Below are 26170 nucleotides of genomic sequence, written 5' to 3' on the forward strand. Positions count from 1 at the left end.
GGAAACGATCACAATACCAGAGGAATCGGAATGCACATATTTAAGTCAGAACACCCCAGTTTACCATTTGCAGTTACATCGACATTAGCAGTTTGTTTTAATAAGACATACATTAAAAAGATGTCATCATTTGGTTGAAATGAGTTTTGATTATTCTAAATAGAAATTTCTGTTCTTGTAAAGAAAACCAAATGCCTTCTCAGGAAGCCTTGTTTTTTCAGGCATTCTCTCTTGGGGTTTATTTTTAGTCCTTCTTTGTTCTCCGGCTCCTGAGCTCTAACTGTTGGAAATATGTAGCTGTTTCACACATGGCAGACACACACTTCAGTTCTTAGGCCCATCTTAAGCCTATGTGTATTTTTACTTGCATCTGGAAGAATGTGAAGTTTTATGGACAAGAGTAACTAAGCTAAAACACATCATCATCCTGCCAACAGACTAGAAGATATTTGGTTGTTTTTCTGCCACCATGCTTCAAAGTACTCATCCTCCTTTCTTCCCCAGTATGTGAGCACGTGCGTACACACACACACAGAAGGAATAAAAGAGCTACACAAATTTAATGTAAAAATTAGTAAAGTGTTTGTTTCTTCCCCACATGTAATAGTTCTTCTGAGTATGTCTCCCAGCATTATTTTTTAGCCATGGCTAGTCATCTATTTAGTATCTTTTCTATGAGCTGGACAATGTGTGCATTTTCCCCTTGGCAGGTTTATGCAGACATATGCTCCTCTGCCGTCTTGTAATCAGTGTGGCTTCAGGGAGGTCTCAGATTTCTTGATTTGATTCTCTTTGCATTATAGGAGAAAATTCTGTGCAGATTAAGTAAATTTTGCTTTCCCTTGGGACAGAAGCAAGGTTGCTCTATGTCCATCATCATGTATAATGCATCAGCTACCTTAATGGCATTGTTAAGATTCCAAGTAGTCTTAACTCTTTAGCCTGAAGGAAATATATTGGCCCATTACCAGTTTATACAGGTCAAGTACCTTCGTGCTAGGAGCAGGGAAAAATGAAAAGTGACAGCTGGTGTCAGCATGAATTCTCTTTCAAAGCTCTGTTTGTATCCAGTTTGAGTAGAAAGTCCTGTTTATTTTCATTCTAGTGTTAAGATTTTTTTCCAAATAAGTATTGAAATGAAATCATTATTTCATCTGTTAATGTTCAAGGTGTTATCCATAAACTTAAAAAGACATGTTCCCATAAATTAAAACAAAATTAAAAGTAGCACTAACTAATGGTATTCTATGTTTGGAACCAATTAACTATTTTGTAATAGAATATTGTTCCTACTTTAATCCTAGTTATAGAATTAATTTTTCATTATACAGTGTCATATAAATTGAATGTTACAAATGTTTTTGAAATTAGAGTGAACTGTTGGAGTAATTATGATTGAACAAGAAGTTGTGGAAGTGTTTTTGACAAGTTTGAAATTCATTTGAAGCAAAAAAAAAATCATAGATTATCTCCTGGTGTTGTCCTAAATTAGTGCTATTTTCTTATTCCTTTTTTTAAAAAAAACTCCTATTTTCCAGTGAATAAATGGCCACTATAAAAACAAGAACAGGTAGGGACGCCTGGATAGCTCAGTCAGTTAAGCATCAGACTCTTGATATTGGCTCATGTCATTATCTCAGGATTCTGAAATCAGGCCCTGAGTTGGGCATGGAGTCTGCTTAAGATTCTCTCTCACTTTCCCTCTTTCCCATCCCCCCCCAAAAAAAAACCAAAATAAAACAAAACAGGTAATAAAGAGTAGAGTAAAAAGTACCTCAGCATTGAGTGGTTTGAGTGTTTACAGCCATTTTGGAGGGTGATTATTCTGGGGTCTACTGATGTTTTATCAAAGCATCCTTTTTGTTGTATATAAGAGGTAGAAGGGGAGGTAGATGCAAGTGGACTTGATTATCCCTGTAGAAAACTTCTAAAAATTTAGGGAACTGGAGTTTAAAATAAGTAGGAATGCTGACATTAGAGATTTATGACAGAGTAGAAAAAAGCCTAAATTCTCAGATACCCTGCCTGTGTTCTCAATTCTCCTTCATTTGATAGCTGTGTGTTGAATGCTTGCCATTAGCTCAGGGAGGTGGCTATGAATAGTATGATGCAATTCCCACTCTCGTAAAACTTGTAGTTTATTAGGGATGACAGGCATAATGAAAATATGGCATTGCTACCAAAAGAGGTTTTTTTTTTTTAAGATTTTATTTATTTATTTGACAGAGATCACAAGTAGACAGAGAAGCAGGCAGAGAGAGAGGAGGAAGCAGGCTCCCCGCTGAGCAGAGAGCCCGATGCGGGGCTCGATCCCAGAATCCTGGGATCATGACCTGAGCCGAAGGCAGAGGCTTTAACCTACTGAGCCACCCAGGTGCCCCTACCAAAAGAGCTTTTAAAATGACACTTATGAAAGCGCTGTAAAGGGAATTAGGTCCACATTGTCCTGAAAGCATTTGATGGGAGACCTGACCTAGTCTGCTTGGTCAGGGAATACTTCCATAGGGAAATGATATTAATTCTGAAGTTTGAAAGGTAAGTGGGAGGGGAACAGCTTTTCAGGCAGTGAAATTAGCACTTGTAAGGGTCCAGAGGCCTTGCTGTAGGATATAGGTGCGTGAGAGAAATAGAAAGAGACCAGAGAGGGTGGATAGAATAAGAGGTGGACACAGCATCAGTGCAGGGGTATGGTATTTTGACCAGAGCCTCAACTCAAAGAAATGAGGTGTGACCTGCAGGAATCAGGCCAATACCCCCTTTGGAATTCACACATTGATTTCTCTCTTTTCTCGATATTCTAAAAAATCTGGACAGTACAGTACTTGTCCTGTCTCTGGATGGCAAATAGTTGGTCTGGTAATTCTGAGTGGGGTCGGTAGGTTTTCCACATAGCAATTAGATTTTTTTTTTTTTTAAGATTTTATTTACTTATTTGACAGATCACAAGTAGGCAGAGAGGCAGGCAGAGAGAAAGGAGGAAGCAGGTTCCTCGCTGAGCAGAGGGCCCGATGCAGGGCTGGATCCCAGGACACCCGGATCATGACCTGAGCTAAATAAAGGAAGAGGGTTTAACCCAGTGAGCCACCCAGGCGCCCCAGCAATTCGATTTTTGTGTAGAGTTAATTGCTCTCTCTCTCTTTGAGCTTCTTCATGCTTTCTTTTGATTAAGAAAAACTTTTTTTAATATTTTTCTTGAGTAGTGTTAATAGATGTAACTGAGCACTTGTTTTGTTTTCAAGTCCAAGGACAGGTCTATAGTTTGGATGCAGGAAAACTTAAAGACTGACAATTCTGTTAGGGCTAGACAGACCAGAATTCAATCCTGACCCTGCCAATTCATGTTTGTATGGCCCTGGACAGTACTTTCTCCTTCTGTGTTTCATTGTCTTCATCTATTAAATGAGGAAGACAAACATGTACCCAGAGCTTTGGGTATGGGAAGTGCTCCACGTATATTAGTTTTGATATTATTAAGGGAAAGTGGCACTTTGTAAAAAATTTCTGGCTAAGCTTTTGGTGGCTTCTGCCCATTCTTTCTGCTAATTTCTGATCCTACTGAGGACACAGGAGGCACAGCAGGATCAACAAAAGCTGTCCTTCACGCTCTGCTTCCTAATAAAACAATCATCTGTGCCTCTGGACTCTAAATTCCGTGAGAAGCTACTCCAAGAGTAAGCTCTTTTGGAAATTTATACTGTAGGCGTAGCATTCAGCTTTTGGTGTACCTAGAAGACAATAAATAGGGGCGCCTGGGTGGCTCAGTGGGTTAAGCCGCTGCCTTCGGCTCAGGTCATGATCTCAGGGTCCTGGGATCGAGCCCCGCATCGGGCTCTCTGCTCAGCGGGGAGCCTGCTTCCTCCTCTCTCTCTGCCTGCCTCTCTGCCTGCTTGTGATCTCTCTCTGTCAAATAAATAAAAAAAATCTTTAAAAAAAAAAAAAAAAGAGAAGACAATAAATATCTGCTGAACAAAAAAAGTAAGTGAATGAATTAAGCCTAGCATCAGGACATTGAGTAGTTTCTCCCGTTCACCTAGTACTGTGTGGGGAGAAGTCCAGTTTGGACAGGTCTGAGAGAGCATAGTATTCCCCCTGCTATAGAAAGGTGTAGTATATAAATACAAATACAAATATAACTATAAGTATAATTATAAATAAACAGGAAACCTGAAAACCAGATAGTGAGCCTCATACCCGCTCACCTAATGCTAACTCCATCGTCGGTGCTGGGGCTCACGTTCACATGTGTTCCTTCTCCAAGGTATATTAGAGCCACAGCTAAGTTAATTTTAAATTTCAAGGCATAAAATACCAGCAAATGACCTGTGAATAGAAATTTCTATAATTTTGAAGTATTTAAAACATTCAAAATTGCATACACTGTTATAACATATCCAGATGTATACATAGCATGTTAGTCTTTTGCTACATTGGCTTCAGATCTTCTCAAGGTTTTTGAAGTCTTAAGTCTGGATCAGTGTCTCCTATTTCATTTCTGTTTAATTATGCCTTTACTCTTACTTGGTCTATCCCGTAACTTTTTATAAATACCTTTTTTTTTCCCCCAAAGAATCTGCTTTACCTCTGTTACTAATGTTTACTTCCTTTTACTTTAAAAGCATGTGCTTGTGTTCTTTTCATAACTCACTGAGTTAAATGTTTCACTTATTCATTATCACTTCTATTTTCCATAAGCATCTAGGAATGTAAAATCTACTCTTGGTAGTATTTTAGCAGCATCCATGAAGTTCTGATACCTAGATTTTTTTGTTGTTTTTGGTCCATGTATATTTTTTCTGTAATTAACACATGACTTTTATATGACTCATGAATTATTTAGATAATAGAAACAATTTATAACTTACTTAGAATTTTTATATTAAACTTTTAAAAATTCCCAGGGGTGCCTGGGTGGCTTAATCCTTAAGCATCTACCTTTGGCTCAGTCCAGATGATTCTACCCCAAAGACTAGTTATTAAATTAAATCTCTATTGGGGCGCTTGGGTGGCTCAGTGGGTTAAAGCCTCTGCCTTCGGCTCAGGTCATGATCCCAGGGTCCTGGGATAGAGCCTTGCATCGGGCTCCTTGCTCGGCAGGGAGCCTGCTTCTCCCTCTCCCACTCCCCCACTTGTGTTCCCTCTCTCACTGTGTGTCTTTCTCTCAAATAAATAAATAAATTAATTAAATCTTTTAAAATAAATAAATAAATAAATATTCCCAAACATATGAGCATCTTTGTTACTGGATTTTAGTTTTGTTGCTTTATGCTAAGTGCTGTGTGTAAGATTGTTTTTTTGGAAGTTGGCCTGGTATTTAAAAGAAAAAGGTTGGTAAGCCTTGATTTTTTTTTTTAAATCAACCGATCAATCAACTAATTAATTAAAGTAATAACAGATTGCAGAAAACAACAAATAAATTGCAAGTCATCGATTCCACCTAATTTAACTCCCTTCCTCATTTTACAAAAAAAATAAGTAACAAAAATGGCAAATGACCAACCTGTGTCCATAGAAATAGTTGCTGGAAAACAAAAACAAAAACAAACCAAACCCACTTTACTTTTCCACGCTTGGAATCACTTTTTTTTTTTTTTTAAGATTTTATTTTTTAAGATTTTATTTATTTATTTATTTATTTGCCAGAAAGGGAGAGAGAGAGAGCACAAGCAGAGGGAGAAGTAGTCTCCCTGCAGAGCAAGGAAGCTGACATGGGGCTTGATCCCAGGACCCTGAGATCATGACCTGAGCTGAAGGCTGTCCTTAATGGACTGAGCCACCCAGGTGTCCCTTTTTATCACACACAGCCTTAAATACAAGTTTGTCTTTCTGAAGGGCATTGCTTGAGAAGTTCCTCCTTAGGAAGCCAACGCTCTGTTTGTACACTTAAATCAGCCCTGGGCTAATTCAGAATCATCCGGGGAGGGAAGACTGAATACTGGTGTTGAGTTCTTGAGCACAGTGCTTGAGGCTCAGGGTCTAAGAGGGAGAAGAGATGTTGCAATGCAGTCTTCTTTCGGTAGCTAGAAGGTTTCCCTGTTTATTCTCACTTCTTCAGAAAAGGAGTGAATGGGAGAATGATAGAATGGAAGTGAAATTCAGGAGGACGCATTCATGCTAGAAGTGGGGAAAATTGTCCTTTTTTCCTTACCCCAGACCCCCATATAGTTACATTTTCTTAAAAAAAAAAAAAAAAAAAAAAAAAGACAAAAAAAAATCTTTTCAGTTGGAACATAATCTTTTTCTTCCTTTGTTGTAGGAATGCCAAATATGCTTTCTGTTTGTATAACTATCCTCTAATCAATTATATTTCTCTCTGTTAATGTTCAGACATCAACTACAGAATAAGGTTTTAGAAAATATACATTTCTTATGCTAAAAAATTTATATAGAGCAATACATTTAAACTTCCGTTATTTGTAAAAAGATACAATGATGTAATAATTTCCTGGAAAGAGTTATAATTTCATGAGTTTGTAATTATATAGTCACTGTATGTGGGCCACATTGATTTTCCATTCTCCCAATTTAGAACTCCATCTCAGAGCACCTCATAAGTACTGTCTGTATTACAGTAATTTGTTGCATAGGAGCATTTGTGGGAACCTAAAAATTTTTAGTAGTCTAATAAGATATTGTTTTATTGATGGACTCTTTATAATTACCTGACAGCTAAAGAATATTTTCTCTTGCCTATTTTCTGGTTAAAAATAAGCAATTTGGGAAGCTTGAACCAAAGGTCAGATTTACCGTATTACTTGTGTGAAAATGATGGCGACTATTTTTGAATGAAGCTGTAGGAAACTAGAATGAATGGCTGGCTAGAGGTAATTAAGGTAGATCTTATTCTTATTAGATGAATGAAGCTAGACACCTCCAGTTTATTCCACTAGGCCAATCTTCTTAGAGGCAAAATCCCTGGATTTAGAAATCTAACCAGTCACTTGATGAGAAGTTGTACTCTATCGAGCAGTGTCCCCTCAAAACTCATGTACCCTCTTACCTGTGAATGTGACTTTTTGCAAACAGGATATTTCCAGATGTAATCAAGTTGGAAAGAGAGCCCTAATTCTATGGCCAGTGTCCTTTTAAGAGGGAAGTTTAGACAGAGACACAGACACACAAAGGGAAAAAAACGCGCAGACAAGGCAGAGATGGGAGGAGGTATGTCTGCAAACATGGAGGATTGTTGGCAACCCCTGGAAATTAGGGAGAAGTAAAAAGGGATTCTTTTCTAGAGTCCAGAGGGGGTGTGGCTCGATTCAGACATCTGGCCTCCAGCATTGTGAGAATACCAATTTCTGTTGTTTTAAGCCACCCAGGTAATTTGGTAATTTGTCACAGCCATCCTAGGAAACTAATGTAGAAGGCATTTTGATTCTAACTGATGTAAAAACATTAAGAATATGGGCTGGAGGTGCCTGGGCTGACAGACAAGAGGAGAAGGGAGTCTGTACATTTCGAAAATATATTGCATCTCAAAAGACTAACAATTGTTCACTTAGGGTGCTTGTGAGTGGAACTCCTGGGAACTTATCATAGTTTTCATACCTTGTTTTCCTTAGCTGACATTACTGGGGGGAAATCAGTATGAGGAAAGACTCCTGCACAGCAATAAAAATAGATTTTAAGCTCACTAGGTCCCTGGTGGGATTTTTTTTTTTTTTTTAAACCGGAGAGCTCATAAGAAAGTGATAGCTCTCATTTTCTGTGGTGTTCACCATCTTCCAGTAGGACTAACTCCTTCCTTATCACCTTTATTTATATCCAGTGGCTTTCTAGTTCTGTCTTTTTGTTCCTTTCTTGTAGAAACTTTTGCTACAATACTATTCTTAGACATTTTTCCCCTTTAATAGAAACCATGCAATTTTTAAATGAAATCATTTTTTTTGATCAACTAGATGTTCTATTAGTTTTTAAAATATTTTTTGATCAATGACTGTGCTACAAGATCCTAGTGCTGATCAGTTAATACTAAAATAGTGCAGAGATTTTGAGTGATGCTCTAGTTCTAGGTCTTGGAGTAAGCTGGTAACTTGGTTGCTGCTTGAACAACTATACTGTTGAATAGGGTGGCAAGCAGAAACATCCAGAGTTTTCAACCAGTAGTATAAATGAGAGACTGGCTAGTTGTGGTAAAATGGGCAATGTGAGCCTTATTCATTTTCAGCTGATTTTTGTCCTGTAAGAACATGGAAATGTGGGAATAGACGCTCACTGTTAGCAAATCTCTTAATTTTCAGGGGATAGTGGAAATCCAAGTTTCCAGAATTGTGGAAATCTGAGTTTTTATCTTACTTGCAAGTTAATAAGTGAGCCTGCTGAAATTTCTTTGCTGGCAGAAGACAAAAGACTCTTGGGTCAGAGACAAAGGACTTCAATACTCAGAGCAGTAGCAGTAGCCAGAACATCAACATTTTGTTAGACTTGTTTCTCAAGCATCGATTCCAGAGGTTAACAGAGGGAAGGACTAAGTGACACTTGTACACACAGTGTGTTGTGTTACTAGAGAGAAATTCTGAATTTAGGAAACCAAGTCTTTTATAATAGTAAAAATGAAAGATATCTCCATCTTTCAAGGCTATCTACTATACAAACCTCTTTGAAAGGCTAGTTCAGAACAATCTCAGAAAACAAGAAATCCTAGATTTCTGTTATAGCAAAGTGGTTTTTTTTTTTTTTTTTTTTTTTTTAAGATTTTGCTTATGTATTTGACAGAAGGAATGAGAGAGGGAGAAGCAGGCTTTCCGCTGAGCAAGGAGCCCAATGTGGGGCTCCATCCCAGGACCCTGGCATCATGACCCGAGCCAAAGGCAGCTGCTTAAACAACTGAGCCACCCAGGTGCCCCATTGCAAAGTGTTATTGACTAATCTTTCAGAATTTATTTCTAATCACTTAAATTAAGCCAATTACATAAGGTTGTTTTTAAAAAATTTTTTTGAAAATTTATAGTGTGAGGGATATCTAGGTGGCTCAGTTGTTAAACATCTGCCTTCAGCTCAGGTCATGATCCCAGTGTCCTGAGATCAAGTCCCACATCAGGCTCCCTGCTCAGCAGGAAGCCTGCTTCTCCTATCCAACTGCTCCTCCCCTCCCTTTGCGCCTTTGCTTGTGTTCCCTCTCTCAGTCTCTCTCTGTCAAATAAATAAATAAGTTCTTTTAAAAAATGAAAATTTATGGTGTGAAATTAAAATCTAGGACATACTCTTTTATACTTCTGCTAGAGTTATATTTCATAGCCTAGTATACTAACAAAACAAATTTTAGGGATTAATACAGAGTTGCCAGTCTTTTTATTTTCATCATATAAGGAAACAACCCTTTAAAGATACCTAAATTCTCTTTACCATTGTTACCATACAGAGAATGAATATAACAACTAATGCAGTATGGTAACCCGAGTTGGGTCTTGGAACAGAAAGAAGAAATTAATGGAAACACCACTAAAATCTAAATGCTCAGATTCTAGTAAGTAGTAATGTACCGAGGTCAGTTTCTTAGTTTTTACAAATGTACTCAGCTAATGTAAGATCTTAACAGAGAAAAAACTGGATGATTAGGTATGCTAGAACTCTTTGCAACTTTTTTGTGACTCTAACATTGCTCCAAAATAAACATTCTCTTAAAAATGTAAAAAAAATGGATAACTTTAATAATGAAAGAGAAGGAACGAACTAATCTCAAAAACAAAGGGCAGTTATAAAAATGAAATTACATTTAGCTTTATGAAAGAGACTACACTGTTCTTATTTTTCTTTTTTTCTTTTTTTTTTTTTTAATTTTTTTAAAGATTTTTATTTATTTATTTGACAGAGAGAGATCACAAGTAGACAGAGAGGCAGGCAGAGAGAGAGAGAGAGAGAGAGAGGGAAGCAGGCTCCTTGCTGAGCAGAGAGCCCGATGCGGGACTCGATCCCAGGACCCTGAGATCATGACCTGAGCCGAAGGCAGCGGCTTAACCCACTGAGCCACCCAGGCGCCCCCTGTTCTTATTTTTCTTATTTTGGCATGAACTGGTAAAGATTTTGACATATGTTAGTACAGACCCATGGATAATTGGCATTTGGGAACCACCATGTTATAGCTTAATTTAGTTTAATTTACTGTAAAATGAGGTGAGATTGTCTTTCTGTCCACTTTTCTTAGAGAGCTTGTAGAATAACTGTTATACTTTGTACCTGAACAGATGTTTAACTTATGTCCCTTCTGTGAAGCCAGTCTGATTCTTTGTAAACTCAAGTTACAAATTTTAATCAGAGTTGGTTGGTGGATCCTCTCCAACATAAGATTTTGCTTTTCTAGGCATTTCTTTGATGCAAATGGCACTAGGGAGACTTGGTTTACTCCTGACTCAGTAATGTCTGAAAACGCCATTTGTCACCATTGGGAGGGATGAAGGGGAAAGGTAGGAAAAGGGCAGGCTCCTCATGTCAGTGTCAATCAAGGGGAAATTGGGAAGAGTTTATTGTAGGCAAGTGCCTGGTGGAATGGACTCTACCCATGTGGCCACAAACATAAGTCTGGGCAGTGCATATGCCTGGAAGGAATCTAGTATACAGTAGAGTTCAAGGGCAGGGCTTCAGTTCTTGCAAAAGGGTATTGGCTGGAGCATAGCTTCTCATCCATGGTAGCATGTTGGGATCATCTGGACAGATTTTAAAAATGCAAGGTCCCACCCCTAGAGATTCTAATGTAACTGATACAGAATAAGGCTTGGTATTCCGGGGCTCAGAACTACTGTGCTAGAGTGACCAGGGATCTCACCCGTGGAGGTGGATGATTGGCATAAAACCCACCTGTCAGGGCAGAGGCAGGTCCCGGGACTGGTGCCATAGAGTGGGAGAGGGTTATGATCCAGTGAGCAGAGCAGGAACATAATGGTGACCAGGTTGAGGATTTGGTCTGTAAGTGTCACACTGGCCCTGCCCTTTTTATGGTGACCACATCATCTTGATTCGCCTGTGGCTTCCTTGGATGTAGCACCAGTGCAGCAACCTACATCCTGCAAAACCCCTTGGTGTGAGGCTAGCAGGATGGTTGACCACACTGGTCCCTTTCGTCAGGCTAAGGTGTCCCACATACCAGCACCTACAACAAGTAGCACTGCTCTACATGGCTTTGTCCGTGGTAGAATTCTCACATATTCTTATCTCACCTTTTATCTTCTATATTGTTTCTGATAAAGCTGGCTGACCTGGGTCATACAAGAAGAGGTGTGGAGAAGATCTATGACTGTGTATGTTCTTTCTGCTTTAAGACTCTGCTGAGGAACCAGTGCAGTTTTTCAGGGAGCTCAGCCCTGAAAGCAGGGACAATTGTGGTATAACGCAGTTGCTCTCAAACGTTGGAGTGCATTGAAGTCAGCTGGAGGGTTGGCTAACACACAGGTAGCTGGAGCATATCCCCAGACCTTTTGATTAGGTAAGCCTGGAGTGAGGCTCGAGAATTTGAATTTCTAACAACTGCATGTTATTATGCTAGAAACTGCTCTTTGATAACTGCCAGTGTAAAGATACTTGACTGGGCATCTGGTATACCCAAGTTTAAGTAGGTAGGAAGGTTCTCTCTTAATCCATGTTTTCTCATTTGTAAAGTATTCGCCTCATCAGTCATCATGAATTCTCTCATAAATCACCAACATCACCAAACAGAATGCCTAGGCTATGGTAGATAGTTTCATTCTGTGAAAGATCCTAGTCTTTCTGGTATCCTCTACATGGAGATGATTTGGTATTGGACTGAGTATTTTTAGGTTAGTAATTCCAAATACAGTATTCAGAATCACCTGGGGAATTTTTTGCAACTCTAAAAACTCTGGAGCCCTACCTCCTTGGAGATTCTGATCCAGTAGCTCTGAGGGAAGTCCGGAGAATCATTTGGTTTACAAAGCCCACCAGGATGAGTCTTTAGTTTGGGGAACAGTTTTGGGAATCCCTGTTACTGAGCAACCATTCTCTAGTGCAGGCATTCTCAGTCACTGCATTTTCATCGAATCATCTGAGCATTGGTAAAGATGTTAATGGCCATGTCCCATCTATAGAGATAATGATTTAATTGATTTGGATGTTGGCCTGGGCACTGGGATTTTAAAAGCTCTCCAGGTGATTCTGATACGCAGCCAAGGTTGAGAACCACTGTTCTGGTGTATTCCTAGAGTAAGAAAAACATGGGGTATTTGTAAAAATGCAGATTCTCAGTTTCACTTCTGAGCTGCTTAAACAAACTCTCAGGGCCAGAAACATAGTAATCTGCATTATTAATCAATAGCCCTGAACTGTTAGGCTTAGCACATAAATTAAGAGAAGCCTAGCTCAAGGGACATGATAGAATCCCTCATTGAGTAATTATGCCCTGACTGCCCCCCCTTACCTATTTATATAGTAGTTTACAGTGGACTTGACTTTGTTATTTCATGGAATTCCTTGAATACTCTTATTAGCAGCGTGAGTAGATATTAATCCCATCTTGTTGGTGAGGAAAATGAGATTCACTCTTTTTTAACAGCTTGCTTGGAGATACAAACATAGATTCATACATGTGCTTCCCTGAAAAGACACCATAGACTAGGGGAGGACATAGGCAGAAACAGGAATGCAAGTGTAAAGAGGTGCAGTAGATCTGATAGTATATGAACATTCAGAGAATGCGAGGTTAATGAGAAGTAATTTGTGAGGAGGAGGAAGTCAGCAGGCTTTTTGAGGGAGGTGGCCCTGACTCATCGTGGAACTAATAAAGTTGTAGAATTTCCTTTGAGGGTCTGAATGAAGGGCAGATGACTGTGGCCTTGCTGCTGTGCTCCCCTTGGTTCCTTTTATTGACTTTTTGTAGTTTTATAACCCAGTCTGTGTAGCTTCCTTTGTGCTTTCAGTGTATCATATTTGTAATAAATTCTGTTTTTCTTTTGAGATCTTTCTGGCTCTTTAATAAATATGCGGTTTATCTTTGAATTTTGCAAATAAGTGATTATTTTAACTTCCTTAGAATAAAAATTGCAATAAGCCTTTTGTCCACCAGGGAGATAAACCAGTAGACATAGGAACTATCGTACAGTTCATTTTTATAGAGGTGGGTAATTTTTTTTTTTTAGCTCTAATTATCTAAAAATAAACATCTGTACTGTTATGATTGTGTTATTAAATCAAGGAGTATGAAGAAAGTTTCAATGACAGCAGGTTTATTTCTAGAACAAAAGAGACTTCAAGGAATGAAGCTATGACTGGCATTCGGATAAGGAGCCAAGCTCTATTAGGACGTGCTGCTGACTTTTCTCTTTCCCTACATATGTCTTAGATTATTATATATAATACCTAATTTCAGTAAGCATCTGGTTCCTCAAGAAAGTTGTATGAAGATATGGAAAACTTTTATAATTTATAAGACTCAACAAAGTTGGCTTAAGTAGTGATCTTTCTTGCAGTATACCATTTTTAATAAAATGCAGTTTCTTATTTTCAAACGCAGTGCATCTTTAAAAACAGATATAAGTGCCAAGAAATCTAATTTTATTTGTCCCTTAAAACATATTAAATTTAAAAGGCACATATTTTTTGACCTGCCAGATTTACATCTAGTAATGTGTTCTACCTAGATATCAAAAGAATTGCACAAAAATATGAGAAAGTGGGGCGCCTGGGTGGCTCAGTGGATTAAAGCCTCTGCCTTCGGCGCAGGTTATGATCCCAGGGTCCTGGGATCGAGCCCCACATCAGGCTCTCTGTTCAGCAGGTAGCCTGCTTCTCCCCCTCTCTCTGCCTGCCTCTCTGCCTACTTGTGATCTTTCTCTGTCAAATAAATAAATCTTTAAAAAATATATATGTGAAAGGATGTTTGAAATATTGTTTATGATGACCAAAAAAATGAAGATAATCTAAATGTCTGTTGGTACAGGAATGCTTAAATGAATTATGGTTCATCCCATAATGGAATATTATGCTATTATGGAAAGAATGAGAAAATTGATATACAAAGATGTCAAGGTTACCTTAAGGAAAAAAATCAAGTGGTAGAACAGTGTGTACAGTGTAAACCTATTTCTGCACTGAAATGGATACCTGTGTATTTAGGTATTTCCTTAAATATGCCATTTAGACCATTCCTGATATGGTACACAGAATCTGTCAAAAATGCTTGCTTTTCAGGAGTCAGCTGCCTCCAATGTGTATGAAGGGAGTATTTTTCACTCGTCACCATATGCATCCTGAATTCTTAGAAATGTTTCCATAAGCATTTATTATTTTTTAAATACTAGATAAAAAGTATTCGAGTTATTTCAAAATCTATTAAATTTTATTTTAATAATTAATAAATCAATAAGTTCATTGTAATAACTTCGTTACTTTAGTTTATGGTTTAAATAATTATTGCCATATGGTGAATCCCTTAAAAAAGTCACAACGCAGAAATTAATTCCCATCATTTAGAAGAATTACATATACCACCAGCTGAGAGCCTCAAAATTGGAATTCTAGTAGCCCAACTGAAGACATTTTACCCCCCTGTTGTTTGTGCTTCTCTTAAAGTGTCATGGAAACATTTGATAATGAGCCAACCAGATTGAGCTCCTCTCTTCATTTGCAGTGTTAGGCTTTTGTGCAGATGGGTCTTGATCATATGCTGTTTTTGGATCCACTCCTATTTTACAGAATCAGAAATAAGTGAAAGATTGTTTTTCGTTATCTAATCATCTATTTAGTCCTGGTGTATTGGAAGATTGTTTTAAAACATGAATTCTTTGTTCTTTTTATGATTTAATGTAACATGTTTCCAAAGTAGGTATTTAAAAGAAAACTTTAGTAATTTATAAGACATTTCTTATATGCCTTTGCCTCTGACATATTTTCCCCACATACATTGACTTGTCAATTTCTACTGTTCTGTAATCTGATACCATAATTCTTGTGATTATCTTTTTTGTTTCTACTGTCATTATATTTGCTGTTCACTGTGAGTCTGAGACTTTAGAAAGAGATCTGATGGGGTTGGTTAGTCACTATCCGGTAGAGGGAAACATTTTCACGCTGAATTCTTGCTCTATCCAGGTTACCTCATTTACTGTTGGCCCCTCATGTCTGTCTAATAGAAAGGAATGTGTTGATTTCTGGTCCAATTAGATGTTTCCAGGAAGGTCTTTTGAAACATAATGACCTTTAATGTAGAATTTAATCTTATGGACAATTCACCAGTCCAGCAACCCAACAGAGGACAATTTAAACCCTGTTAAATTTACTCTCAGCCCTTCTCAAAAGATAAAACAAAACAAAACCCCCAAAGAATCAGCCTGGGGGACAGTTTAGATCCCCCATAGGTTCTAGGCCCAACTCGTAAGTACTATAGGGGAAATGACACAGGCCTTGCATTTACATGTTCACACAAAGTTTGCCTTGGCTCTTGGAGATTGTGACCTATGTAGAAGAGAGATAGCAATCTTTCTTTATCGGATTGGTGTGAGTATTCAAGGCGACTGTGTATGTAAATTGAATAGAACAGTAATTAACACATAGTAATTTTTTTTTTTTTTTTTTTTTTTTTAGAGAGCAAGAGAGAGTGCATAAGTGAGTGTGTGAGTGGGTGGGGTAGCAAGGAGGGGAAGGGCAGAGAGAGGGAGAATCTTAACCAGGCTCCACCCAGCGGAGAGCACAAGGGTGGGGGCACACTCAAGCACACTGTCCTCTCTCTCTCTATCTCCTCATGACCCTGATAGTTTGACCTGGGTGTATGTAAATCAAGAGTAGGGTGCTTAACCCACTCAGCCACCCAGGCACCCCTATACATAGTATAGTAGTAGCAACATTTATTGAGTGCTTACTAAGTGTCAAGCATTATTCTAAGCTCTTCATGCACTTTAACTCTCTTTAATCTTCTGAACAACCTTGTAAAATTGTTATACCCATTTGACAGATGACACAGGAGGGTTCTGTAACTTGCTTCAGATTGCAGAGCTAGTAAATGAAGGAGCTGATAGCTCATGCTGTTAATATCTTCACCAAACCAGCCTTCCCAGACAGTCAGTGTCTGGCTTTATTTCTGTGCTTCAGTCTGTGGTTTACTTGATGGTCCCTCCTGTCAGGCTTCCAGGTGGAGTACCACCCTTTTCTTTCTTACCCTCCATCACATCTACCCTCGGTCCTGGGTTCATGATGCTTAGTGACTCCCTTGGGGATTTGGAGGTGACCCAGGAGCAGTGCCCTTTTACCTGTCCTCTGCCACCTCCCCAGAACTGGGCTTCACCTGATCCTGTAGGTTTATCTCATGAGAAGCAGCCATCACAGGCCAGGCTGCCTTCTTGGAATTTCAGTGAAGAGAATGTCTTCAGCCTTGTTACATCCTGTGTCCTGTTCTCTCCCCTCCGCTTGTTAAGCCCTGAATATTTTAGGTAGGATTAATCCTTAAGGCAGACTGTAAAGCCAGCTGGCCACATTTGCCCCTTTAAACCACCCATTCTATTAGTCCTTTCTATCTCAGTATGTCAGTTGAATTACCAGCTTTTAGCTTCTGAAGAAATAGGAGATCAGTGGGAGAATGGAAAAGGCCATTTAGAACAATGCTTCTCAAACTTTAATGTGCATGTGAATCGCCTGGGACCTTGTTAAGATGCCTTTTATAGTAAGTGGGTGGGTGGTGGCTGGGGTTTGGGATTGTTTCTGACCAGCTCCTGAGTGTCTCAACCCCCACTGGTTTCTAGACCACACTCTGAGTGGCAGGTATTTAAAGACTGAGACACCACCCTGAGGCGGCAGAGGACTTACCCTATTACCTCTTACAAGAATATTTAATCCACAGAAATGAGTCTCATGGGAATTAATGTAACCAGCTGCCAGAAGAAACTCCGGAATTTCAAGCCCCACCCAGACTGCTTACTGGTAAAGCCATTCGTGGTTGGAGAACAGAATAGCAGAAACTTGTCAAATTTTGATGTAAACACCATAAAGATAAGCATTTTTCCCTCCATCAATTTAATTTAGTGACTCTCAAATGATGACTCTACATATTTACTTCAAGTATGGGAAAGAGGCTCATCTTGCTGCTGCTCAAGGTTGGGTGTCTCCTGACGGGGGAGATAGAGGATTCCCCTGATCCTCATGCAGGGGCCCCAAGGGCATTTCAGTATCTGTCGCTTTGTTCTTTCTCTCGTCACCTACATAAAAGGCAAGTTCAGTCAACTTTTATTTCGCCTGCTTTTGATACGGAGTTGGCTCCCTGGGAGTATTTATGAATAATTCTGTTAGAACAGGTTTGATAACACTAATCTGAATAAGGAAATATTCTGCAGAGTTTTGTACGCGGAGGTGTGGTGTGGGCAGGAACCTATGAAGTGATGCGGGTGATTCTCCTGGTGATGGCAGAGCCTGATGCTCTCTGTTTCTGCTTCTAGGGAGGAGAACACTGCTACTACCAGGGCCACATCCGAGGAAACCCCGCCTCCTTTGTTGCATTGTCCACATGCCATGGGCTTCAGTAAGTGTCTTCAGTTTTTTGTACCGTCCATTCTTTCCATCCCTTATTTCCTTCAGGTTTAGTTCACTGTAATCAAATCTTAATTTTATGTCAAGAAATAATTTTAAATCAGTGATGGGTCTGATCTTTTTCTCTTCTGAGGTTTATAAACTCAGCAGATTTTGAAATTAGAGTCGCAGAAACAGACCAGGGTCTTTGGAATTATGATGGGATACCCTACAGTGGTGTTTGAGGCTTTTTTCTAGTTTCATCCAAGTTGTGACAAGAGTGACTTCGGTAACATTGGTTCTCTGGAGGCTTAGCCCCTTGGTACTGCTCTGCCCCTACTCCTTCTGGATGTTAGTTTTCATGTTTTTATGGAATAACAGAAATTTCAGTGGGTGGAAACTCTTGACTCCTTGCACAAAGACAACAGACTGCAAGTCACCTCAAGAGCTCATGTGTTCCAGCCAGAATCCCACCTAAAACCCACAGCGAGCTTGTGGGAGGGTCCGTCTGTTCTCAGAAATCTCTAAGGAACAGAGTTTATCCTTCCTTGGGGGCCTTGCTTCCTTTCTCATAACCTTCATTATCAAAGAATGTTTGCTGATGTTTACCATGGGAATAATCTACTTCCTCCGTTCTGTCTCTGATGGTGTTACACAGGTGGCCGTCTCTTATTTATTTTGTGAACCCCTTATAAAGCTACCATGTCATTCCTCTGCATTCTACTTGGGCAAAATTATCTCAGTTCTTTTTTGTTTCTTTTACTTTTGGGGGGCACAGCACAAGTCAGCACTTTAGTTCTGTTAAATTTTTGTTTGGAAACTTGAAAATGCGTTCTGTCAGCTCCCAAAAGTTTTGACATCCAGCTTTTCCACAGAGCTGGCAGTTACTCAGTGTCTGCTGTGTGCCCCCGCCCCCACTAGGAATATCAAGGCAATGAGAACATGACTCCTGTCCCCAGCAGCTCAGAGCCCAGTGGGGACAGGTAAAGCTAGCTCAGCTTCCTCCTAGGGAATGTGATAGGTGTATTGGTTTTTTGGGGGAGAGAAAGTCACAGGAAAAGGCAGGAAGAGAGTGGGCCTTGAGGAATGAGGTAGTGCTTGAGAGCTCCAAAGAAATGTCACCTGAAGAAGCTGGAGTCGGCCCAAGAACGGGTTTTGATAGAGTCCCCCGAAAGCGGGCTGTGCAGAGGTCTTGAAGAAAGCTAGGAAAGAGAAATAATGGAAGAGCCTGGAAAATCGAGCTGGTCTGCCTGAGCCGTGCCATGGGTCAGGCTTGGGCAGTAAGTATGTCAGAGGCAGAAGGGAGAGAATGTGGGAACTCTGGAACTTAAGTAGCCAGGGGAAGGAGGCCAGCTGCCTGAGAGCGCAGAAACCTCCATCTGCTTATTGCTCCATTTACTTATTTTAAATAAATTATTTGACTAAAGAGACATTTTTACAAATAGGAATCCATGCCTTCTATCTGAGGGCCTTGGTTTTCTTATCTAGAGAAGGAAACATTCAAATGCCCTTCAGTAATAAAAACTGTTCTATCTGATCTCAAGATGATCACAGCTTTCAGCTAAGAATAGTATCCTGGGCCCATCGACTTTTGTGACAGCAAATGTATGATAGTGATAAAAAGAAGAGGCGGTTTTCCCTCTCTCTTCCTCTTAAAGTCTCAGCCCAGAGTTACCATGTAAGCATCTTATCCAGGACTAGTCCATTCTGCTTTCCGGTTTTCCAAGCGGACACCGTATTTCTGAGAAGCAGTGAGAAGGCATCACTGAGAACCTGAGACCCAAGAGCTTGCTACTCATCCTGATGGAAAAGAAACTGTAAGGAAACTTCAGTGACTAGATTAGGAGTAGAACCCAGAGCCAGCTTCAGTTGTTTTAAGAAAGAAAAATTTACCTCTACCTTGAGAAACTTTTTCATTTAAAACTAAACAAAAGGAGATAAACAGAATATGCAGCATGTGTCTAGGAACACTGTCAGGATTGCATAGAAGCATGTTTGGGTGTTCTTAGACTTTTATGAGCATAGTAGATAAATTTGCTCTTGTTCCTTCTTGTTATTTAGTAATTATTCTCATGTTGATTTTTACCTTCTGAACAAAAATTGCTGACAAATATTTAAGGGCTATTAATAAATATTAAATAATTTATGTTGTCTCAATTACAGTGATTTGGATTTGAAATAGATTATTTCATCCATGACTCATCTATTATAAATTACCAAGTACATAAGGAGATTTTTCATTTTTCTTGATTTACTGAATTCAGTTGAAGAACATAAAGGAGAAAAATAACCAGATTTATGTTTTTTCCATAAAGAAACTGCAAATGCACATTTTATTTTTCAAATTCAAAGGACTAATGGGCAATATTTTGGTCCTGATACTTTTGATGTTATGATAAAATCCTGTAGCTATGGGAACCTAAAAGAATGGAATCAAATATAAGTTTGTTGCCCTCTTGTGGCAAATTATGAGAATGGCTGTTTCTTTTCAAAATCTTGTTTTGATCCAGCATTTTAAAATTTCAGCTTAATTGGCCTATCATAAGTAGGTCCTAGCTGCAGGTTTTTATCAGATATATACTTTGTGTGGACTTACTGCACTAACTGGAATTTATATAAATATAAGAGAAAAGTGTCAATCCTCAAGGCAAATAAAACATATACTTTCTTAATTGTTAAAGAATTATTAATGGCACATTGTCATATAGGGAGCCATAATCTTCTGGATATATATGGTCTCAGATTTTGCTTTCTTTACACCGTATATCATGATGTTTAAACCCAATAAAAGTCACTGATTTTCACATTTGGCACTGACCTGATGCAAGAGGAAATAGTACCCTGTATTATTTAAACAAAACAATCTGCTTGCTGTTTGATCAGCATAGCTATGTGAGCTTTGGCAAAGGGTGATGGTTCTGTACAAATTTCTGGATGAGTCTGTCCAGTTCTCAGCAGGGACAGAGAGACTGTCTATTGTTGTTTTTGGTCTACTGTTTCGAAAAGGCTCCCCCCAATTCTGATTCCTTAGGCGTGTATTGTCAGTAATATCTTGCAGAATGCATCTATTTATCTTTAAATTCCAAATGCAGTGTCATCCAAATTCAAAAAGTGTACTTTGGTTGAAAACCTTACAGATGTGAGAGTAGCTGTTCTACGGGTATATGAAAGTTGAGGACATATGGAAGATATTGTAGCAGGAATGGAAGTATTTGTATAGAGCAGAGCTGGAGGCCATTATAATTATAGCTCAGGGAAACCAACTGATTTCATGAAGCCCTCAGTGAAAGATAAATACTGTTCTGTGCCTAACAGTTTAGGTCTCAGGCAGCCCTTTCCATGTAACACTGAAAAATGACTGCAGGAAATCACACCATGTCCCCCCTCGAATGCCTGAACGACAAGACACATTTCTTCAGCATCATAAGGGACTTGATTTTAGTAGAAAGACCATGTTCTCCTAAAAGGAGTGGCCATTGGGATCTCTCTGGATGGAGCTGAGGCCATATGTAGATTAAAATGCCCTCCAGAGGATTCCTTCGTTGGCAGATAGTCATCTCCAGCCTAAGAGGTCAAAACCCAACTGCAGAATCATGCCCTCCTCCCTACATCCTGCTTCCACGTGCCCAGGCCATTCCGTCCTTCCTGTGACTTTGATTAAATCGGAATTCCATCTCACCAGTTACTGAGGTTGAAACCTTGGAGTCTTCACTGACACCACTCTTTCTTGCATACTGCATTACAGATCTGCCAGTAAATCTCCTTGGTTGGTTGTACTTTTGAAAAGTATCCACAATTTGACTTGTTCCATCATCTCCACCAATACCACTGTGACCTAGGCGGCTACCATCTTTTTTCGCCTGGATTATCGCAATAACTTCTCCATTTGTATCTTTGCCATCCAAAATACTAATTTAACACAGCAGTTGGAGCAGTTATTTTCAAATTTAAAAGTGATTGTGTTTCTCTCTGCTTTTAAACCCCTGCAGTGGCTTCACATGTCTCTCAGACTAAAAGCCACTGTCCTTAGAAGGGCCTGCCTCATGTGGCCCCCACTCTTCCTCTGATCTCATTTTATGGCTCCCCTAACCCCCTTCCAGCTACACTGCACCCTTGATGTTCCTGGAGCACACTTAAGGCTCGAGAGTGACAAGGTCTTTGCTCAGATATCCTTATGGCTCATCCCTTCACTTCTTTCAGATCTTTGTTCAAATACTATCTTCTCTAGAAAGCCTTTCTCTGAAACTCTGTATAAATCAACAGTCTTCTTTCCTTGGTCTCTACACCCAGTCCTATGGCACGATTTATTGCCCTTAACCTGCTTTATTTTTCTCCCTAGAATTTTTCACCACCTCATATATATTTAGTTCATGATATATATATATATATTTTGTCTGTCAGAATTGGTCTGTTTTTGTCCACTGCTGTATCCCCAGCACCTAGAGCAGTGCATTGTATGTGCTTTGATGTATGCTGAATGAGTGAATGGGTGAAGAGGTAGCCAACTGCAGATGGGCAATTCAGGAACCAATCTGCCTGGGCTCTCTCTCTTCCTGCCTCTGTTCCTTCTGGTTATGTAATTTGGGCAAGTTACTTCATCTCTTTGGGCTTTGGTTTCCTTTCCTGTAAAATGAGTATAGGCCAATGTATGAGTGTACCTCCCTCACACATTTGTGGAAAAGATAAAATGAGTGTCAAGTTTTTAGCTCATGGTAAGCTGTTGAAATGTGTTACCTCTTGTTAGGAGAGCAGGTGTGTGGTAGGAAGGCAGTTCTCGGGAGAGTCCCTGACAGTCTGCATCAGAACTGCCTGGGGTTTGTTTAAAATGCAGCTAGCTTCCTGCGCCCTCGCCAAGAAATCTGAGGAAGGCCCTGAAAGTCTTAAATTTTTGCAAGTTCTCCAGATGACTATTTGCATATTAAAGTTTTAGAATTACATGTGTTGGAAGGAGGATAATGGATCCCACAATTAGAGAATGATAATCCTGAACCTAGGCAAGAGTCAGGACAAGGGGACCCTGCTGCTGATGGGGAGTCAGAGGGTGGGGTCTTTCCCTCTTAGTAGCGTGTGTATGTGTGTGCGCACGTGCGCGCATGTGACATGCACATGCATGTGTGGTATGGTGCAGTGTGTATGTGTATATGGGAGGTATTTTGGTATGGTGTGTGGAGTGTGTGTGTGTGTGTGTGTGTGTGTGTGTCTGTATGGTATGTGGTGTGTATCTGGTGGTGATGAGTGGGACTGGGAAGTGAGTGTTGAGAAGTAAATTGGTCCTCTGGCAGCTGCTTTTAAAAGAATCTTGTTCTGAGGCAAGAGTCGATAGCCATGCCTAATTATTTTCTTGTCCTTGGCAGTGGGATGTTCTATGATGGGAACCACACCTATCTCATTGAACCGGAAGAAAATGACACCTCCCAAGTAAGTGTTCCTTCTGTTTTGCTGTGGCAAATGTAAAAATTTATATTGGGAGCTTTTCCCCTTCTTTTTTCCTCCTCTTTTTGTCTCTATTTTATTTTCTTATTTTTAGAGTCGGAATAGTAAATATAAATATATACATATATATACAATTAAATACTAAGTTAAGGGGCGCTCACGTGGCTCAGTTGTTAAGCATCTGCCTTCAGCTCAGATCATGATCCCAGGACCCTGGGATCGAGCCCCGCATCGGGCTCCCTGCTCAACGGGAAGCCTGCTTCTCCCTCTCCCACTCCCCGTGCTTGTGTTCCTTCTCTCACTGTGTCTCTGTCAAATAAATAAATAAAATATTAAAAAACAATACTAGATCAAAATCACAAGGTTTTTTCCCCCTCTTCTGAAGTGTTCTGAAGCCTCCGTTTTTGTTCTTTCTACATCATAATGTGTTATGATTTGTCTTCGTTCACTCAGGTAGTCATAACAACCTAGTGGGGGCCTTAAACAACAGAAATTTATTTTTGCACAGTTCTGGTGACTGGAAATCCAAGATCCAGGTGCCAACAGGGTCTGTGTCTGTTGAGGGCTCTGTCCTTGGGCTGTGATGATGTCCTTTCCTGCTGTGTGGCCCACAGAGCAGAGACACAGAGCCCCAACCCACCCTTACGACCTATTTTAACCTTTATCACCTTCTCATAGGTTCTGTCCAAATACAGTCATGTTGGGATTGAGGAACTAAAACATAGGAGTTTTGTGGGGGCGACACAAACATTTAGACTATAACAGACCAACGCAATAGAAATGGGATTTCCACTTCTCTTTCTTTTCTAGATTTCAGATTATTCTCTGTTGCCCATTTTCTGTAGAACCTTGTGCTGATGAAATGTAAAGAAATCTAAGTTTTCTTAATTCTCTCCTTCCCTTTAGTTGCAACTTTCATTTTCCACAAATTAGAAAAGCATTGAGTGTATATGCAGAGAAGCTACATAGAACCTGCAGAGAAACATAACACACTTCCATTCTTGCTCTGTGCACACGGATATTCTTCCTTGTATTCAAGTGTCCGAACACTTGGGGCAAGTAATTTCTAAAAATACACACTGTTTTGCCACCCATAAAGGGGAACTATTTGTTTTGTTTGTTTTTTTAAAAGATTTTATTTATTTTTGCGAGAAAGGGTGAGGGAGCATGAATGGAGGGGGGCGCAGAGGGAGGAGCAGACTCCCTGCTGAGCAGAGAGCCCAATGTGGGGCTTGATCCCAGGACCCCGGGATCATGACCTGAGCCGAAGGCAGACGCTTAATTGACCAAACCACCCAGGTGCCCAAGGGGAGCTGTTTGTATTGTGTTGTATTTTCTGGATGCCTGTTGTTGGCTTTTATATCACTTCGCCTGGACTGGTGATGTTTTTTACAACGATATCATGATTGTGAAACTTGACTGTGTATGACATTCTTAGTTGAAAGGAGCCAGAAATAACTCTTTGAATGTTCATTAATTTTCTTAGACGAAACATTGTTTTATGTCTGTTGGTTTGTCACAGAACTTGTATGAAATTTGAATTTTGGAGCAAGGTCCACTCGGGCCTCTACTTGCACTAGTCACCTTATTCCCCAACACGAGATGATTGTGAGCTCTGCATGTCTTTGCCTGGTCAAACTATCTGGCTCTAAAAATGGGGCAGGGATCCATGGAAAGGAACCAGTTATGAAAAGCATTAGTCCATTTTCCCAGATGTCTTACTTCCCCTTGGGGGAAGAAGTTCATTCATTTATTTTCCATTACTACAGGCTTTGGCTTCTCTGTCCGCAAAGGCATTTTGTTTCTAATAGGAGATCTCTCTGGTGCTGGGGGAATCTGGGAGCAGGGGAGGGTTGTGTGGGGGCGCCCATTGCCTTTCCAAATCCAGGAAAGTGCGTAGTCAAGCTGTGGTTCTTTTAGGAGTCTCAGCTTCTTGAGCTGTGATTGCCTGAGACTAGAGATAACTGGTTGGCCTGGATAACTGGTTGGTGCTTAATCTCGGTTGTTTGTGTTCCTTCAGGAGGACTTCCATTTTCATTCGGTTTACAAGTCCAGACTGTTTGAATTTCCCTTGGATGATCTTCCATCTGGTATGATACTCATATGATGACTTTGAAAAAAAGTCAACTTTAATAATTCATTTGAATGCTTTAGAGCTAATCTATATGTGGAATACCCTTCGCTCTTGACTGCTCCTAACAGTTTTGGAGAGAAAGTGACATCGAGTCAAGGACATCAAGAGAGAATAAAATGCAAGCTGACTTCATGTTTGTAGTGGATGAGTTTGGAAAGATACAGCTTAAGCACATTGAAGGAAGACTTTCTAAAATTAGAAAAAATCAGTAAGGTATTTCTGAGTGGAGAAATAATGTTAGAGCAAAAATTGGTCTGCATAGACAAAATATAGAAAACTTCTCTTCCAGTGAGATACCGATTCTATAAATATAGGGATGAACTTGTAATCATTTTACTATTTGTTGTTTTCCTCAACTCTTTTTGCCTCATTTTAGGAAAGAACAATTATAGATTAATGCTTTTTATTATTACTGTTTTTTAAAAATCTGTTTATTCGTTTTACAGAGCGGGGAGGGGTGGAAGGGGAGGGAGAGAATCTCAGGCAGACTCTCCATTGAGCACGAGCCTGATGCAGGGCTCCAGCTAGATCTGTCAACCCTGAGATTTTGACCTGAGCTGACACCAAGAGTAGGACACTTAACCAACTGCGCCATCCAGGCGCCCCTAATGCTTTTTTTCTTATTATTGTGCTTTTTTGTGCAATCAGTCTTTGCTTCTCATGTGTGTTTGTTTATAGGCCCATTTATTTATAGATGTTAGTTTGAGTTGCTTCCAAACCTTCACATGACTAGTAGGGCAGAGTACTTACACTTGGTGCTCGTTAACGGAGCAGTGATTGTATGGAGGCCCTTGTCTTCAGCTCTACAGGACTCCTCTGTTTTCTCCTCCTGAAGGTAGACCATACTCTGAATGTCTAATGTGGAGAAGCTTCCTTTCCTACTTAGTGAGCCCTGACCATGGCTACAGTACATTCTGATTTTTAATCTTTTATCTTCACTACAGCTCTGTGAGATTGATAGGATTTATTCACATTTTGTAGGTGAAGAAAAGGCAGGCTCAACTAGCCTATCTTTTCCAGGTCCAACAGCTAGTCGGGGACTGAGCAGGGGTGTGGAGTGTGCCACGGTGAGAATGTGCGCTGGGAGAGAGGCTCAGGGGAAATGGAACAATTCTCTGACGAGAGCACATCCTTATAAACTGCTGTTTAGGAAAACCACTTAAATGT

At 39.8% G+C, this 26170-nt stretch overlaps 1 protein-coding gene across 8 annotated transcripts in view; it reads left to right on the top strand.

Annotated features, from left to right (window-relative positions):
• Positions 1-26170, top strand: part of LOC111147283 (ADAM metallopeptidase domain 22) — a 220380-nt gene that overhangs the window by 125955 nt on the left and 68255 nt on the right. For all 8 annotated transcript variants that reach the window (XM_022503232.1, XM_022503234.1, XM_022503231.1 and 5 more), the window contains exons 5-7: positions 17367-17449; positions 22791-22854; positions 24890-24959. In XM_022503232.1, the coding sequence (XP_022358940.1) occupies positions 17367-17449; positions 22791-22854; positions 24890-24959 (217 nt within the window). The remainder of the gene's footprint in view (positions 1-17366; positions 17450-22790; positions 22855-24889; positions 24960-26170) is intronic.

Source organism: Enhydra lutris, unplaced genomic scaffold, assembly GCF_002288905.1.
Source record: "Enhydra lutris kenyoni isolate GAN:26980312 unplaced genomic scaffold, ASM228890v2 scaffoldscaffold16, whole genome shotgun sequence".
Classification (NCBI taxonomy): domain Eukaryota; kingdom Metazoa; phylum Chordata; class Mammalia; order Carnivora; family Mustelidae; genus Enhydra; species Enhydra lutris.